The sequence below is a fragment of the Chamaea fasciata genome, unplaced genomic scaffold (genome assembly GCF_029207755.1).
Source record: "Chamaea fasciata isolate MVZ Bird 193981 ecotype frontalis unplaced genomic scaffold, bChaFas1.0.hap1 SCAF_3, whole genome shotgun sequence".
Lineage (NCBI taxonomy): Eukaryota > Metazoa > Chordata > Aves > Passeriformes > Sylviidae > Chamaea > Chamaea fasciata.
In genome coordinates this window covers 36,726,655-36,741,483 of record NW_027094088.1, presented here as the reverse complement: position 1 = coordinate 36,741,483, position 14,829 = coordinate 36,726,655, and the positions used below count along the sequence as shown (strand labels likewise).

Below are 14,829 nucleotides of genomic sequence, written 5' to 3'. Positions count from 1 at the left end.
TTCATGCCATAGTCAACCTGAAAATCTGTGATTTATTGCGGCCACTAGATGCTGCTAGTGATTCACGGGTTTGGAAGCAAAGGTGCCTGTGAAAGGTACTTGGGAATCTGTCTTAATGGTTCTCCTTTAGTGTTTCAAACAAATTTAACAAGCCTGATGAGGGAAAAGCTTTCGGTACTGAATCCAGGTCTTTGAGGATCACTGATACAGCTCTATCTCTGCCTAACACCATTCAAAATATCTACCTAAAACTGAATGTTGCTGCTTCACAAAGGTTTATTGATGGTTTCTTACAGCAGCATTCTCCAGAGAAGGTGTCTCCCCTGTGGGGGAGGGGTAATAGCTGCATTCACGCAAAAATAATTGGTGGGGATTTTTTTAAGAATTAGGGTTCCTACAGCGAGGTCAGTCCTGGGCTGGCAAATGAAGAGATTGACAAAAGAGCCTTTTGCTGGGAATGTAATCTCTTCAAGCTGGCGGCTTCTGCTTTTCTTCACACTCCTCACTGCAAAGAGGCTGGTGTTTCCTGTCAGTGCATTAAGAGTGCCGTAAACGTGTTCCTAGCAAGAGGGAACTCAGGAGGCTCTCAGAGAGCCCTTGCTGGAGTTACATCAGCACCTTCAGAGATTGCCTTCTGTGCCAGAGCTGCCAGTTCCTCTGCAAGGCTATAGCTGTCGCTGCAGTGGAGAGTCTCACCTTTGCACACTGTGACATGGTGAATTGGTGTTGGGGTGGGAGCTTCCCCTTTCTCCTCCCAGATAGCTTTTTCTCATCTAAATATGTTGCTTCTCCTCCTTCCTCTTCCAGGGCTTAGGGTAAGCCAAGTCCCAATTCATTGCTCTTTGAGGGGGAAAGTTAAAAAAAAAAAAAAATCAGAAGGCAAAAACAGGAGGCTTTGCTCTTCCAACAGGAAAGAAAACACTTTGCTTCTGCCAGCTGTTGTTGTTTTTCCTTACTCTATTGTTTCCTCCTAGTGTGCTGTGACTTCTTTGTTCCCCAGAGAAAACAAGCTTTGTATGTGTGGAGAGAGCGGCTTTGATTAATGAAAGCAAACAGCCACTGCTTTGTTCTCTGTATGATGCTCTGGTATTTACTGTTTTCCAAACATGATTCCTACACTGCTGCACTGAGAGGAATCTCTTAAATAGAAGCTGGGAGAGGAGAGATGGGTTGTGGATGTTATTTGGCTGTGGTGGATTGGATATACATGCTTGATTCCATTGTGCATCATGATCAAAAGCAGAACTCCAGCAGATTAAAAAGGCAATTAAGTAAGCAAGCAAGGGGAACAGTGTTCTTCCTCTTGGCCTTCCTGTTCTTGCCACTGTTCTCCCACAAGCTGTAGGCATCTTGTTCTGTTTTTTCCATCTGCCTTTTTTTTTTCTCTAACAGCTTTTGTTTCCTAAAGGCTTCACGTGCATTGCCTTTCCATTCCCTCTGTTAGGATCACTGTCTCTCAAGCATTGTCACTGTGCAGTAACATAACTGTGGGGAGAGGGGTGGTCCACTTGCTTCCCACATCAGGTGCATTACTACCCGAGTTGGAATACCATGATCCTTATGCACTGTAGTCATAGTTGGGTTTTCCTTGCAGGTCTGAGGAAGAGACAAAAATTTATTTCTTACTGTGTGTAACGGAGTACCACAACAAAGGAAAGTGGTTCAAACTGAGTTTACACCGTATATAACTCACCCCACAGAGCCTTTTGGCTTGTAGCAGTTCCCTGAGTAGTTTTCTCTTTAGCTGGCTGGTAATCTCTTGCTTGATGAGATTCCTCTACTTCGGCACCCAAAATCCTGAAGTGTGCAGCTCCATGGTGATGTGCCATGATGGCTGATGGCCCCAGAGAGGCTCCTCAAGCTATGGATTAGGCTTCTCAGCCAGAGCATGCAGGTGATTTGCCTTAAGGCTTTGGCTCTCTGTCTCCACGAAACTTATTATTTGCATCTGAGTTGAGGAAAGCGGCAGGTGCCTCAACCAACCTCAGGCTCAATTAGAACCCAGAGGCTTACCAGTCAAGTATCTTAAGATAGGACTGGGGAGAAGGGAAGCAAGATTCATGACAATACATAGTTAAGAGAAGTGGTTGGAGCTTGAAAAATCGTGTGGTGTAGGAGTATTCCCTGTAACGGGTTATGCGCCTGGAAAATGAAAATTAAACTGCTGAAGTGGGAAGAATGCAATGGGGAATAAGGATTCTCACTAGGATCTGATGACTTTTGAGTGTCCAAAAGGCTTGTGTCAATTCTTGTGGTACTGGAAGTTAATTCAGCTCCCTGTCAGGTTAATGAAGACCTGCAAACAAAAGCCCTCAAATACCTTTTTATTGGACATAATTTTGTCTTAATTCTGCCATATTTAGACTGCACTAGAGAGTCCAGGTGTTGTTGACTGTCAGGCTTGTGATTTTGCTCTGTCTGAAATTCTGATTTCCCTGGACAACAGCAATGGTACAGATGTATCAATGCATTTTTAAGGTGTTGAGCTTGATTTAACAGTCCCAAACAAGACGGCTCATGCTGAACTCCAGGTTTGCTTTATGAGCCTGCTAGCAAACCTTTAGGTTAAGAGTTGCAGCAGTGTTGTGATTGGAGAGCAGTACCCCGAGGTGTTTCCTCTGTGAAGGCTCTCAGCAGACTCATGTGCTTGCTTATTTCAGGTTAGGACTTTTCAAGGGGACGAAGTCTGAAAAAGCAAGTGCTATTACCAGCTGTAAACATTGCCTTCTCCCCTCTTTGGCCGAAAATAAGTCACACCTCTAATGGCTTGACAAACAAGGGTAGAAGGGAAAAAATATTTTTCCTTTGTGTTTACTTTGTGCTTTTTACAGCTCTGACTGCTGTCAGTGTCATTGTTTCCCCTTTATTGTCCAGTAGTTTCCCCTCTTGTCCACGTGGGTCGTTCTCACAACAGAGGAGAGAAAAACAAGAACAAAAAGTAGGAAAACACTATTGTAAAACCAAAGAAAGAGGGAGTCTGCCTATGCTGTGGGCAGGTGGAAGGTCACAACTCGTTTTCACACATGAAGCAGAGATGAAGGTGATAAGGCCTCTTTAAACTTTCCGGCATTAGCTCCACTCATGGAAAAAGCAGACTTTTTGGCTAAATTTCATACTGCCCCAGCGGTAGCCTTTTGCTGATGGCTTTTCTGTCTCAGGACCAGGTTGTCAGCAGCTGTAAACAGCACTTTAAAGTTCAGCACACAGATTTTCCAATAAGTTTAGCCGGTTGGCTGCAATGCTTATTTTGAAAATCCAGATCAGTGCTGATAACTCAAAAACTTTTTCCAAAGTTGCATCCATTTCTGCAATGACCCTGGGAGAGCCAGCTCTTTTGTCAAGGCTTTCTTGAGAAGTACTTGGAACTATTTTTTGTGCTGTATGGATGTTCATCAGTTAAGAGGCTGATGCTGAATGAAGCAAACCTTGATCAGATTTTCTTTGCACTGTAACAGTCACAAAACAAACGAACCCTTGTTTCTCCTGCCTCTTGTCTCCACAAAATTTGCATTCAGTCCTTCCCCTCCTTCCTTCCCTATCTCCCCCCTTTTGATCTCCATTAGGATCCCCTTCCATTCTTGGTGTCACATAGAGAAAGGGGCCTCTTGGTGTGCTTCTTCCTGCATTTACTCTTTATCTGTCTTGTTATTTGTTCTCTGTTTTTGGTGGGGTTTATTTTGCTTTGGGTTTTTTTAGGTTGATTGGTTTTGTGGGGGTTGGTTTTTTTAGTTTTGTTGGTTTTTTTTCTAGCCTCTGTCCTCTGTCTCCATCCTTCACATGCAGCTTTCTTTCATGTGAATTCTATATTTCCCATACAGATGCCTAAAGCTTTTAGAACTAGTGTCCAAGGCTGCAAGGATCCTCCTGTGGCTGCTCAGGCTATCTTGGGCAAAGGCTTCCGGGCTTCCCATGAGGAAGACCTTGGGGGCGTGCATATGACATGCTTTCACTTTGACTTCCCTAGAGGAGTCCTTGAGCAACAGTCCACAGAGGTGACAGGCTGTTTAATATTGGAAAAATGTAGAATTTTAGGCAATGGCTGCCCCTAACCTTGCTCTGATGAGGTCAGCTCATCTGCTGTACTGAAAGGAAAATGGCTCACCTTTCCCAGCTGGGAAAAAATCCATGCTTCAGACTAGTTCTGGTCAGCAAGCATGTTCTCCCTGCTCCTGCCCAAGACTTCACCTGCCTGAGGAAGGTGCCTCTGAGAAGACAGCTTCTGCCTAGGAAGATGTTTCTTTGTAAAGCTGGGTTTATTCTTTTAAAGCCTAAAAGCTGAATAGGACTGGGGGTGGGGGGTAGGGGAGGGCAAGATTCTGGGGTTGCTTAGAGCAGAGGAGGGAGTTATGGTTCAAACCTGACTTTACATTTCACTCTGAGGGAGCCAGATGTCCCCCTGACTCCTTGAGAAGCACTCAGGGCTACTCCATAAAGTTGGAAGCAAAGCTGAAGCTCCCTTATGTGCAACATGAGGCTTTGCAGAGGTTTTACACAAGCACAGAAAGTCCTAGTGGGTTTGGCTTGAACAGCCAAATAATCTCTTACAGGGTCTATCCAAGCACTTGCATTTTTCACCTACTCTTAATGCTTGTATTCTTTGGCATTTGTAGACCAAGCTGTAAATAAGATTTGACATTATCTTCCTTCTTTCCACTGTGTGGTGTTTTGGGGAGTTTGTTTTTTTAAAAAATCCCTCAGTCTTCGCCCCAAGTTTTTTTAAAGATCCTGAGACAGGAGAGAATGGATGGGGTGGAAGTATCCAGCATCATTTGGGATTGTATCTGATTTTAGCTACTTCATTTATCCAGTATTCTTGTCATTATGACGCACTTTCTCCTGGACACTCTCCTGGAATTGCTGTACGTCTAGCAGGCAGGATTTCACCAAGACCAGCAAAGACACATAGCTCAGGCAGGAGCTCTGATGGCTGATGCTTTCTGCACTTTGTTAAGTTAGAGAGAGCAAACAAGAAATTCTTTGTTCCTTTGCCTAGATTGGGGAACTAAAATTGTTTTTGTGAAGAAAAGTTGTTCCCCTGTTCAGAAAAAGATGTCAACTTGAAATTAGATGAGAAAAAGATTTTCTAAATTTCATATATTCAGGCCTCCCCACAGGAAAAAAAACCCAAATCATATTAACTTCTTAAAATATTTCTTCAAGCCCTGTCAGCTCTCCCTATTCAGATTCTTGTTGTGGAACTAGGAGATCCACATTCTGTAAACAGCCTGTGAATGCTTTTTAAATAAATCATTGCATTGTCTATAATAAATCTATTCCTTTTGGGGCAGTGAGGGGTCTGTGTGTGAGAAAAATGGCTGCATTTCTACCCAGTGTCTTTCTTGTTTTCAATGGCCATGAACGCTAACTGCCAACAACACACTCTGTGATTCCCCTTCCTTAAAGGCCTGAAGCAAAGGGTTTCCAGCTGTAGCAGGTGCTTGAAATTTTCACTTATTCCTACTCAATTTCATGAAGAATTTCAGGAAGAATTTCTTCATGGACAGGGTTTTTAAGCATTGCAATGGGACTGCCCAGGGAGGTGGTGGAGTCACTATCCTTGGATGTGTTCAAGAAAGAGCTGAATGTGGCATTTAGTGCCATGTTTAGTTGACAAGGGGATTGGTCAAAGGTTGGACTTGATGATCTTAGAGGTCTTTTCCAACCTTGATGATTTTGTGATTCTCCTTGGAGGCTGCAATATTTTGCTTAGCAGGATCAGCTGTGTTGAGCCTGCAGACTATCCTTGATCCGCAACTGTTACTGAGGTAAGCATATAACTGATTGAAGCTACCAGGCTTGCAAGAGATTTATTGATGAGAGGAGTAAGTCATGAGCCACAAAAGCTTTTAAAAGCCTGTAAGAAATGAGCTGAGGTCTACAGACTAAACACTGGTCAAAAATTGTGTGGTGTTACGAATGAAGTTGCTCATGAACGTTTCATTTATAGAGCACTTAGAGGCTTATCTCAATAGATCCATCAACAGCCTGGATCATAACCAAATTTCTCTATTCAAATTCTCTGCCACATGGTTTTCATTGTGAGCCAGCCGTGCTGTAACGGTGGCTGTGCGGTCAGCAGGCTGTGACCCGTCAGCTGACCCACCACAGGAAATAAAGACCATGGTTTGGCTAATGCTTGTCCTTTGCCCACAGCGGTGTACGAGTGGAGCGTGCTTCTGGCCCTCATGCTAGTTTGGAAATAAATGCAGTGCTTAGTTCTCTTGAGTTTACAACAGTAAAGAGATTTTTTTTTTTTAAATACTTTTTTATCTCCACAGATTTACTAGTGGTCTGGTTGTGCTGAAAAACAAACCTGCAGGATGCAAGACGCAAACCTGGGCAGGCATCATGTAGTCCCAGTGCAATTTACAGTCAAATTACCACAGAGGAGTGCAGCTGTCAGTTTTATGTTAGGGAAGTCTATGAAATTACTCTTAAAACATGTTGAAGGGTGCAATAACTTGCATTTTGTAGGAGATCTTGTAACTGGATGGCTTTAAATCAGAGTGTGTGCTACATACATACACACACATGCCCAGCCTTGTTGCTGTGGGGAGATGGGATAAGAAAATTAACACGTGTGCCAGTCTTTCAGGTTTGAGCTTTGTGTTTTGTTTTTCTCTCTTTTTCCAGATGAGCACTGTCTTCTTTCAATAACTTAATTGTTCTGGGAAATCCAACTTCAACCCAGATCATTAGAGATTCAGTTGCTGGATCCTACTTCAGCAAACTGCTGATTTGGAGGTTGCTGTTCAGAACATTTAGTCTTAACATGTACAGCTTTCTAATCAGAGAAAAGTATCACATCCACATACACGCACAGACACACACACACACTTAAAACTAAAGTGTTTATTGCATGCTAATGTTACCATAATCAATGCTGGCAAAGATGACCCTTCTCCATTGTGGTGTAATCACACAAACAGTGTCTTGGAATTCCTTCAGTCTCAGCCAGCTGCTGCCTACTTGAAGGATCCCAGTCTGGGAACCACTATCACTGTGCTGAACACCAATATGTTCACTGTAGCAATGTAAACATGGCCAAAATTCAAAACCCCAGGTGCGCAAAGAATTTCAGGATAGAGGACTTTGTGAGAGATTTTTGTTTGAGATTTAATCGACACGCACACCTACTTCTTTCCTTAAATGATCATTACAAGCCTCGGGAAAGGAGTGTTACTGAACAAACTTGGATGCTTGGCTTCTGTCCTCACCATTGTTGTTGCTGGCAGACACAGCAAAATGATGCAGTGCATTTAAAGAAGGCCAAATATATCCTCACTGGCATGCAGAGGAAGTTTCCACCGAAGTCATACAAAAGAAAACACTGAGCGCAGAGATCCGTTCTGCTGTGGCTGTGCAATGTTCATCCAAATGGCTTACTCGTGAGAAAATAAATAGTGCCTTGTAACACCTTTCAGCTAAGAAAACAGGGCAGTGGTTGGGTTTAAAAGGATGAGGTATGGGAACACTCCTTATGGCCAAATGTGGTCTGTGACAGTCCATCAACACTTGCTGTAGCTGTCATCTTTAGTTTTCTGTGCTTCAGGGTGAGCAGTCAGCTATCCTGTAAGCAGAAGAAAATAAACATTTACATGCTGGCAGAGATGGTCAATAAAAGCATGAGGCATTGGAAATATAAAGTTTATGGATGTCAGCAACAGACATCACCAGATAAATAACCTGCCCTGGCCTGGACTCCTGTATTTGTCAGAATGGTAATTGTTGTCAGTCCATCATAGAGCCCTAAACTGTGCAGTGCAGGGTACAACAGCACAGAAGGTGGCCAGGTATCCACCAGGCTATTTTAATGGTTTTCAAAATGGAAAGTACCCAGCTCCTAAAGGGCACATACTGACACCAAAACCCAAACTGCTCATTACAGTGACATAGTAAACGTGTACTGCAGCGTAGAAAACAGGATCTGTGGATGATTTAGCATTCTTCTGAAAGCAACACTTGTGCAAGAAGCAATGACAAATATGAAATGAAAAACCGTCCTGGAATCCATCAAATAACCTTATGAGACTTCAAACTGTAGCAGATTTTAAACTTTCTTGGCTTCTTCTGGAACTCACCTCAGATTCTTGTCTTTCTGGGAGAGTTTCTATTCCGTTGTGATCCTGTATATCTTGTGGGGCCTCAGCTTCTAGCTCTACGTCAGTCGGCATGCTGGGCTTTTCATTCTCCCACTTTGCAAAGCCTTTGTTCTTCCCAGCTTTTCCATGGAATTTGGACTTCATTTTGGGGAAAGTGTGGGAACCTGAATCGTTCCAGCCTGGCTCATGCCAGAGTGGTTCTGTCTGTGTTGCTTGGCTGGTGGTCACCCGCTGCAGCCGCACGGAAATTTTCCGTGAGGAGCCAGTGACAAGGGTGATAGCTCTGCCATCAAGGTCCTGGTGTTCTGCAGCAACACTGGGAAATTCAAATACTTCATCTTGGACTGAAAGAGAGGGTGGAATTGTTTTGTTTAAGTGTTCTGCTTCAAGGTCTTAACAAAAACGTAACAAGCCTGCAGGAAGGTGGGAAGGTAACCCCTTATATGAAGCAGTGCTATAATTATCAATATCCATATGTTGCTTGGAAACTGTTTCTGACACTGTGTGCACAAATTTTATTGTCTCACCATCTGCATGCTCAGAGGGTATGGCTGTGCTAGAATTGTGTCCTATGTCTTGTTGCTCCTAAGTGACAAAAATGGAGAAATACAATCTCATTTCTTTTCAGCTGGGATAGGGTCGCCAGTAAGGAGGGTAGTGAGCCTTAGACACAGGACACTAAGGCCATCACTGGAGAAAAGGATGTTGTAATCTGAGGACTGAACACAAGCCATAGTGCAGTGAAAAGAACCGGTGCTGCTCTGTGTGTTCATACAAAGGAAAAATTAAAAATGGCAGCAAAGACACTGGCCATTGGAGAGGATTCCAGAAATGATTTAAAACAGGAGGAAAATTGCTCTCACCTGGAGGCAGAGATGGACTGCTAGGCAGAGACCCATGGTTGCTGCCTACTGAAGTTCCTCTAGAAAATTTCCTGCATGCCAGCACAAGCAGATCTCTGCATTGCTTGTGACAGTTGGCACCGCAATCTGTAAAGAAAGAAATTGTCAAGTCATCAAATGGAAAGCCACAACTATCTGGTAATCCCTCAGGGCTATTAGCTGGAAGATTCCAAGAAAGGACTTTGAAGAAAAAAAAAGTTTGACAGAAGGTGTGAAGGGCTTTACAGAAATGGATCATTTGGTGTCAAGGGCATTACAAAAAAAAATGGATCATTTCCATGACAGCCATTAAAAGAAAAATGGCAACTGAAGACAAGAGGGAAGATGATATCTTAATCATAAAATAGTCTCAAGGAAGAGATGTGGAATTACATGATCCTGTGTATGCCATACATTAAACTTCTGTTCTACTGCATGAGTCCCTCCAAGAGGAGTGGTTATTTATTTGGCTGGCTTTTATTTGACCCAGCAGGGCCCATGACAGTAAACAGGTTTGGTTAGAAGACACCAGAGCATCCATACCCTGAGTGTCTGGAAGACCTGCTGGAGATCAGTGTAGACTACTGTAGGTTAAAACTAGTCTAAGTAGCTCAGTAAGCAACATTAGCACATGAATGAGCTCTGTGGAAGTGTATCATCCACCCAGGCAAGAATTTTTGAGTACTTGCACTCCAAGCCTCTGCTGGGATTTAAATCACTGTGGATACATCATGACTAGGTACATTTATCTGAAGTGTGGCTGGAGAATGGATCTTATCTGCAAGAAAGGGCTGAAGGGTGGGGGATGTGCCCCAAACACGAGCTCTCTCTCTCCTCTGTATCCTTTTCCATTGTTTAAAAATTCCCATCTCCCTTGTTTCTCTGTTGCTGCTCCATAGCCCAACAATTTGTTCTAAGTGAGCATTGTCGAGGTGCTGTATTTATGACTCTGCTGTAAGAAGCACTCTGCTCAGGGCAGCAGTGCTGGCATGGTGGATGAGAGTTCTGGTCTCTGCCTGCACCTTGTTCATACGACTAATGCAGCAGTACATGCCCAGCTCTGATTTTTTCTGCCTCAAAGGTAACACACCCTCTCAGATACACTAAAGATCTGTCTTGAAGTGCAGCACTCCTTCTATCACTTGCAGACCACACATTCTAGCTTTTATCTCATTACTCACAGTGCTGGGGTAAGCTGCAGGCCTGAAAGGAGGAAAACCCTCCCTCCCCCCGTTGTGTTGCAGGTTCAAAAAGAGGATGACAGCTCCGTGCTCAAAGGCAGAGTTCATCCCTAATGGTGTCACACTGCAGTGATGCTGGAACACAGGGCGGCTGGCAGCTGCTGCAACAAAAGCAGCACCCTTCACGCTTGTTGGCCACTGCAGGACCTGAGTGAGCAGCTCTGCTCTCTTACTTTCACGCTTCATTGCCTGTAACTTTGACTTTACAGAACCACTTTTGCTCAGTCTCCACTGGGCCACTGCTACAGGCAGTGATGCAGGACAAAAGCTCAACTTTCAGATCTCAGATTGAGTTTATAGGTTGGTGTGGCAAAACTTTACCTTCCTTTCCTCATCATACCAGTAAAACTTTAGACTGCAACCAGCCCTTTCAAAGCTTCTATGATGACAGCAATCAGGAATATCTGAATTACCTATGTTGATCTAGCCATGGACATTTCCCCCATCCCACTCTGAGGAAGAGGTTTGTGGCTGGAGAGAGACAGGAGTATGGTGTATCCTAAAAAAAATTACTGTGAATTCTTTATCCTTCTCCTTGGACTCTGTGTAAGACTAAGGGAAAAGAGTACAAATGTGAATGTTCTCCTGTGAATTACAGATGCAGCTACAGCTATGAAAATCAACAGTGCCCCTCAGCCAGAGTTGAGCTGCTTGAGATATAAATACGTCCAAGATTTTAAAGCCAATGAGGACCACTACAATGCCTTTATTGGTCTGACCTGCTTAAATGGTGTAAGTACTGCACAAGAAATTAAGTATTTTATGAAGGCAAAGGAGAGGCATGGAAGAGTTCTAGGATTTTTTATAAGCTGCATGTAGGAAGAAGATCTTGCAAAGAGATCTGCTGAGCAGTTTAGGAATTAAATATTTCTCTATTTCTAGCTCAGCCACTATTAAATTTTAAGTAGGTTTCACTACAGGCACATGGACATACATGACAAACTGTTGCCAGCAGACTTTTTCCTGACCCGAGTCTCAGGGGATATATTTCAGGACGTCTCCATGATAGGATAAGAACACTTGGTTTTCCAATTTACAAGGTTTTTACTGGTAGAAAGTGACAGCTCATGGAGTCAGGGGCTGCTTTGGACTTTTATCTCACAGAATATGTGCATTCCTACTGGGTGGTATTTTCTCTAATGCAGTGAACCTTCATTACCAGCAGTCGTTGCTCATGGACAATAGCAAGGGTAGATGCAAGAGGTGTTTGAACAAATGCCATTTTAGTTAAAGGTATGACTGACTGACCTGTATTAAAACCCACCACCCATAGCTTGAAAAAAATCCTTGTAATATTTATTTACCTTTGCATTTGTAGCCTTGTTTGATTATACCCCAGAGCTGCAAAGAAAGACAAAAGAACGTCAAGGAACCAGAAAAGAAAGCTGGAAGGAAAACAAGGTCACAATGAGGAAGTACCAATGGCTACAAAAGCACAAACAGGATACAACTGCTCTTAACACCCTTCCTGTCAGGCAGACCTCCCCCTCTAATTGTGATAAGACTTGTGTGGCTTCTCCCTTACTTCTGCTACTTACTTGTAGTACTGGGACAACCAGAGAAGGAGAGGCAGAGATGACATTTGCTTCCAGGAATGGGTTAAAATGTGCTATCATATCAAGCTTAGTGGAAACAGCAGAGCACATTCTGCTTCTAGGCTCCCTTAATGTTATCTGCAGGAGAATTTCCTGTGTACATGCATTTCTCCAGATACATCACTGACCCATAATGTTCAAACACAGCAGAAGGCTGTGTTCAGAAAAAAACCACTGGGGATAAAAACTAGGTTCTTGGTTCCCGTGCTGGTTTCCAGCACATGTAGCCATAGCAATCTGATTTGTGCACCTGCCTTTTCCAACTTAAAAAAACCCCATAAACAGATGAAGAGTGAAACAGGCAGAAAAGCCACTAAATTCCATCTTTGCCTTCCCTCAGGAACTGTTCTTGTCGATGTACACTTGCAACTACCAAATGCTAAACATCCAAGGGCCAGTGTGTGTGGTCCCAGTTTTGGGAAGCTTTCAGTGCCACATAACCAGAAATGATTGGAAACAGGGAAACTCCCTAGCAAATTGTTTTCTATGTACTCAGAAGCACTGTATCTGCAGCCATGGCATTATAAAAACAAGCACTTCCACCCTTGAGAGGCAGTGAGAGGAAGGGGCAGTTTTAACTCTAGAATGAAAGGGAAAAAAAAAATGGGAACTCTGGTGTTTATTTTTCCTAAACTCATTCAGCAGGGAGTGTGAGCACATCCAGGCAGCTGAAACTGCGTGCAGCTCCTCACCCGACTGATAAGTATCCCTGCACAGAAAGCAGGGGGTGTATATGGTCATTAAAGAAAGATTTGAAAGGAAGTGATCAGGATCATTCACAATACAAAGGAAAGAGGAAAATAAACAGAATGAAAAGATACTGGATGAGAAAAAGAGACACCCCCCACACAAGAAAGAGCAAGCAAAAATGGGGGTCTGGAGAAAGCAAAAATAAATTAGCCAAGGCAGAAAAATAGTGAACAAAAGAAAAGAAAGGGCAACAGTGGAATCTGGGTCCATAGAAGGCCTGTGGCTTCTTTTCTTGCTAAGACCATATATGTGCACAGTGAATGCAGTTGCTGTGCTCAGGCAGTGACAGGGGAGCACGCCAGTCCCTCTTGAAAAAGCAGCAATGACCTGTTTTCCCAGATCTCCTTCACAGGATCACTGCAAGAGACATGGATTGTTACTTATTTCATTTAAACGCTAATCTGTTCCCACTGAAGATCTCTCACTCCTCACTCCTCACCTTCTTATCTCTGTCCCTTCCTTCCACTCAAAGTTGGCACCACTCTTGTGGTTACACACCGCAGTGAAAGCTTAGCTGAAGTGTCATGTCATGAATTCTGACCTAAAGCTTTGAATGCGTCTGACACAGCTTTGCTGCAAAGCTGGCTTGAGCCAGCTCCAAGGTAAGAGGATCTGTGCAAATCCAAATTATAAAGCTTAGCAGGACAGGCTGTCACCTACCCTGCCACGTGGTGCAGCTCAAGTTTTGGGACGGAACTGCCACTGGCCTTGGGAATATCAACTTTGTGCTTCTTAATGGCATTAGGTCTTAGCTTGACCTTCAAAGTTTGTATCGTTTTAATAACTGTGTGCATTGCCCTGTCATGTCAATTCATCCTGCTGCATGGTCAGTGCACATTATTTTGACTGTGAATCAGTGCATCAGTTTGAAATTAGGTTTCCACCCGTGGATGAGTAGCACTGACATGCAGAACAAATATGCAGCAGATTCTGTAGTTGGTTCCTGTCCTGTCAGTCCAACTCATCCACAGAACAATGCCAATGACTTCAGTGAGCTGACAGGAAAAGTGACTTTATTTCCATTTCCTGTACAACCCCTTACTCATTTGTGTTCCTGCTCTGGATGTAATCAGGGAGATGTGAAAAATCTAACAATGGCCAATTAGAAAATTGATGCAGGAGAAAAATATCTGCAGGAGAGGACATTTCAGGGCAGTCCTTGGGCCTTGCTTTGCTGTGGAAGGCTTCCAAACATGCACTGAGTGTCACGAACGCAATGACGTCTTCCCAAGGCAGCCTGGAACAATAGGCTCAGGCTCATGGCTGTCCCTCCCCACGGGTCTGCTGGAGCTGTCGCCTCGAGACCCACCAGCACCCTCCTACGTCAGCACAGACCATGTCACCTCCAGAGGTTCTGCAGCTCTAGCGGAAATAGGCAGAATTCCTTCCCATGGCATTAATCAGTGGCAGCGGTTGTGACAGGAGCCTCAAACATCCAAACAAAAGTGACAAAAAAGAAGTGAGTGGAAAATGGCAGCACGAACAAAAGCAGGAGCGCCAGAGCGGGTCTGAAAGGAGGCACATTTCTGCACTTCACTGGGCTGTTGTTACTTTCAAGCATGAAGAAATATTACTTAGTGGAAAAGATCATGGAATAGAGTTACCGCAGAGTGCAGAGGCAGGTCTGTTCTGGGGAGCAGGGACACGGTCTGAGCTTACAACTTGTTATGTGAGCCACACACACACAGAGGACATGGCCCTCTGCCCTTACTGCTTTAGCCATCTAAATGTGGACATTTGATTTCAGCCAAGTGTGTCCATTAAAGCAACTTCTGCATCATAGTGATTCTTTATCCTTTACTATATTTGTGTGAAGTGGAACACTTAGAGAAGGTTTACAAACAACACAAATGTCCACAAAACCAATCCTTTACCAGATATATAGAGAGCACTCTAATAAGTGACATCTGGTAAATTATGGCTGAGACTAAAAGCAAATTAAGAAAAAACCCCAACTAATAAATTCTAAAAATTCTTATCGTACAGAACTGCTGGAAGCAGTTTTGATTTCTTTACCAAATCAGAAGATCTGTTAATTCAATAGAGAGAAAATTAGGGCTGTTACAGCCATTCAGAGAATTATGAACATGTCTATGTTGCCATGTGCAGTTTCCTGAGAAAGAACAGCTTTTGCCTCATCTACATCCTCTGCTCCAGACATCTACTTTCCCTTGAGCTTGTTTACATGGGAAATCAAGCCAAATTAAAGAACTTAAGATAAACCAAGTAAGACCATTCATATAGTCTCTAACATCCTTTA

At 43.4% G+C, this 14,829-nt stretch overlaps 1 protein-coding gene across 6 annotated transcripts in view; it reads right to left on the bottom strand.

The window, feature by feature from the left end:
- Positions 1-6,837: 6,837 nt before the first annotated feature.
- Positions 6,838-14,829, bottom strand: part of RASGRP3 (RAS guanyl releasing protein 3) — a 58,842-nt gene continuing 50,850 nt past the window's right edge. For all 6 annotated transcript variants that reach the window (XM_066178604.1, XM_066178608.1, XM_066178607.1 and 3 more), the window contains 4 exons: positions 11,529-11,565; positions 8,966-9,091; positions 8,082-8,446; positions 6,838-7,570 (listed from right to left, as the gene is read on the bottom strand). In XM_066178604.1, coding sequence (XP_066034701.1) covers positions 7,562-7,570; positions 8,082-8,446; positions 8,966-9,091; positions 11,529-11,565 — 537 coding nt within the window. In that variant the 3' untranslated portion in view covers positions 6,838-7,561. The remainder of the gene's footprint in view (positions 7,571-8,081; positions 8,447-8,965; positions 9,092-11,528; positions 11,566-14,829) is intronic.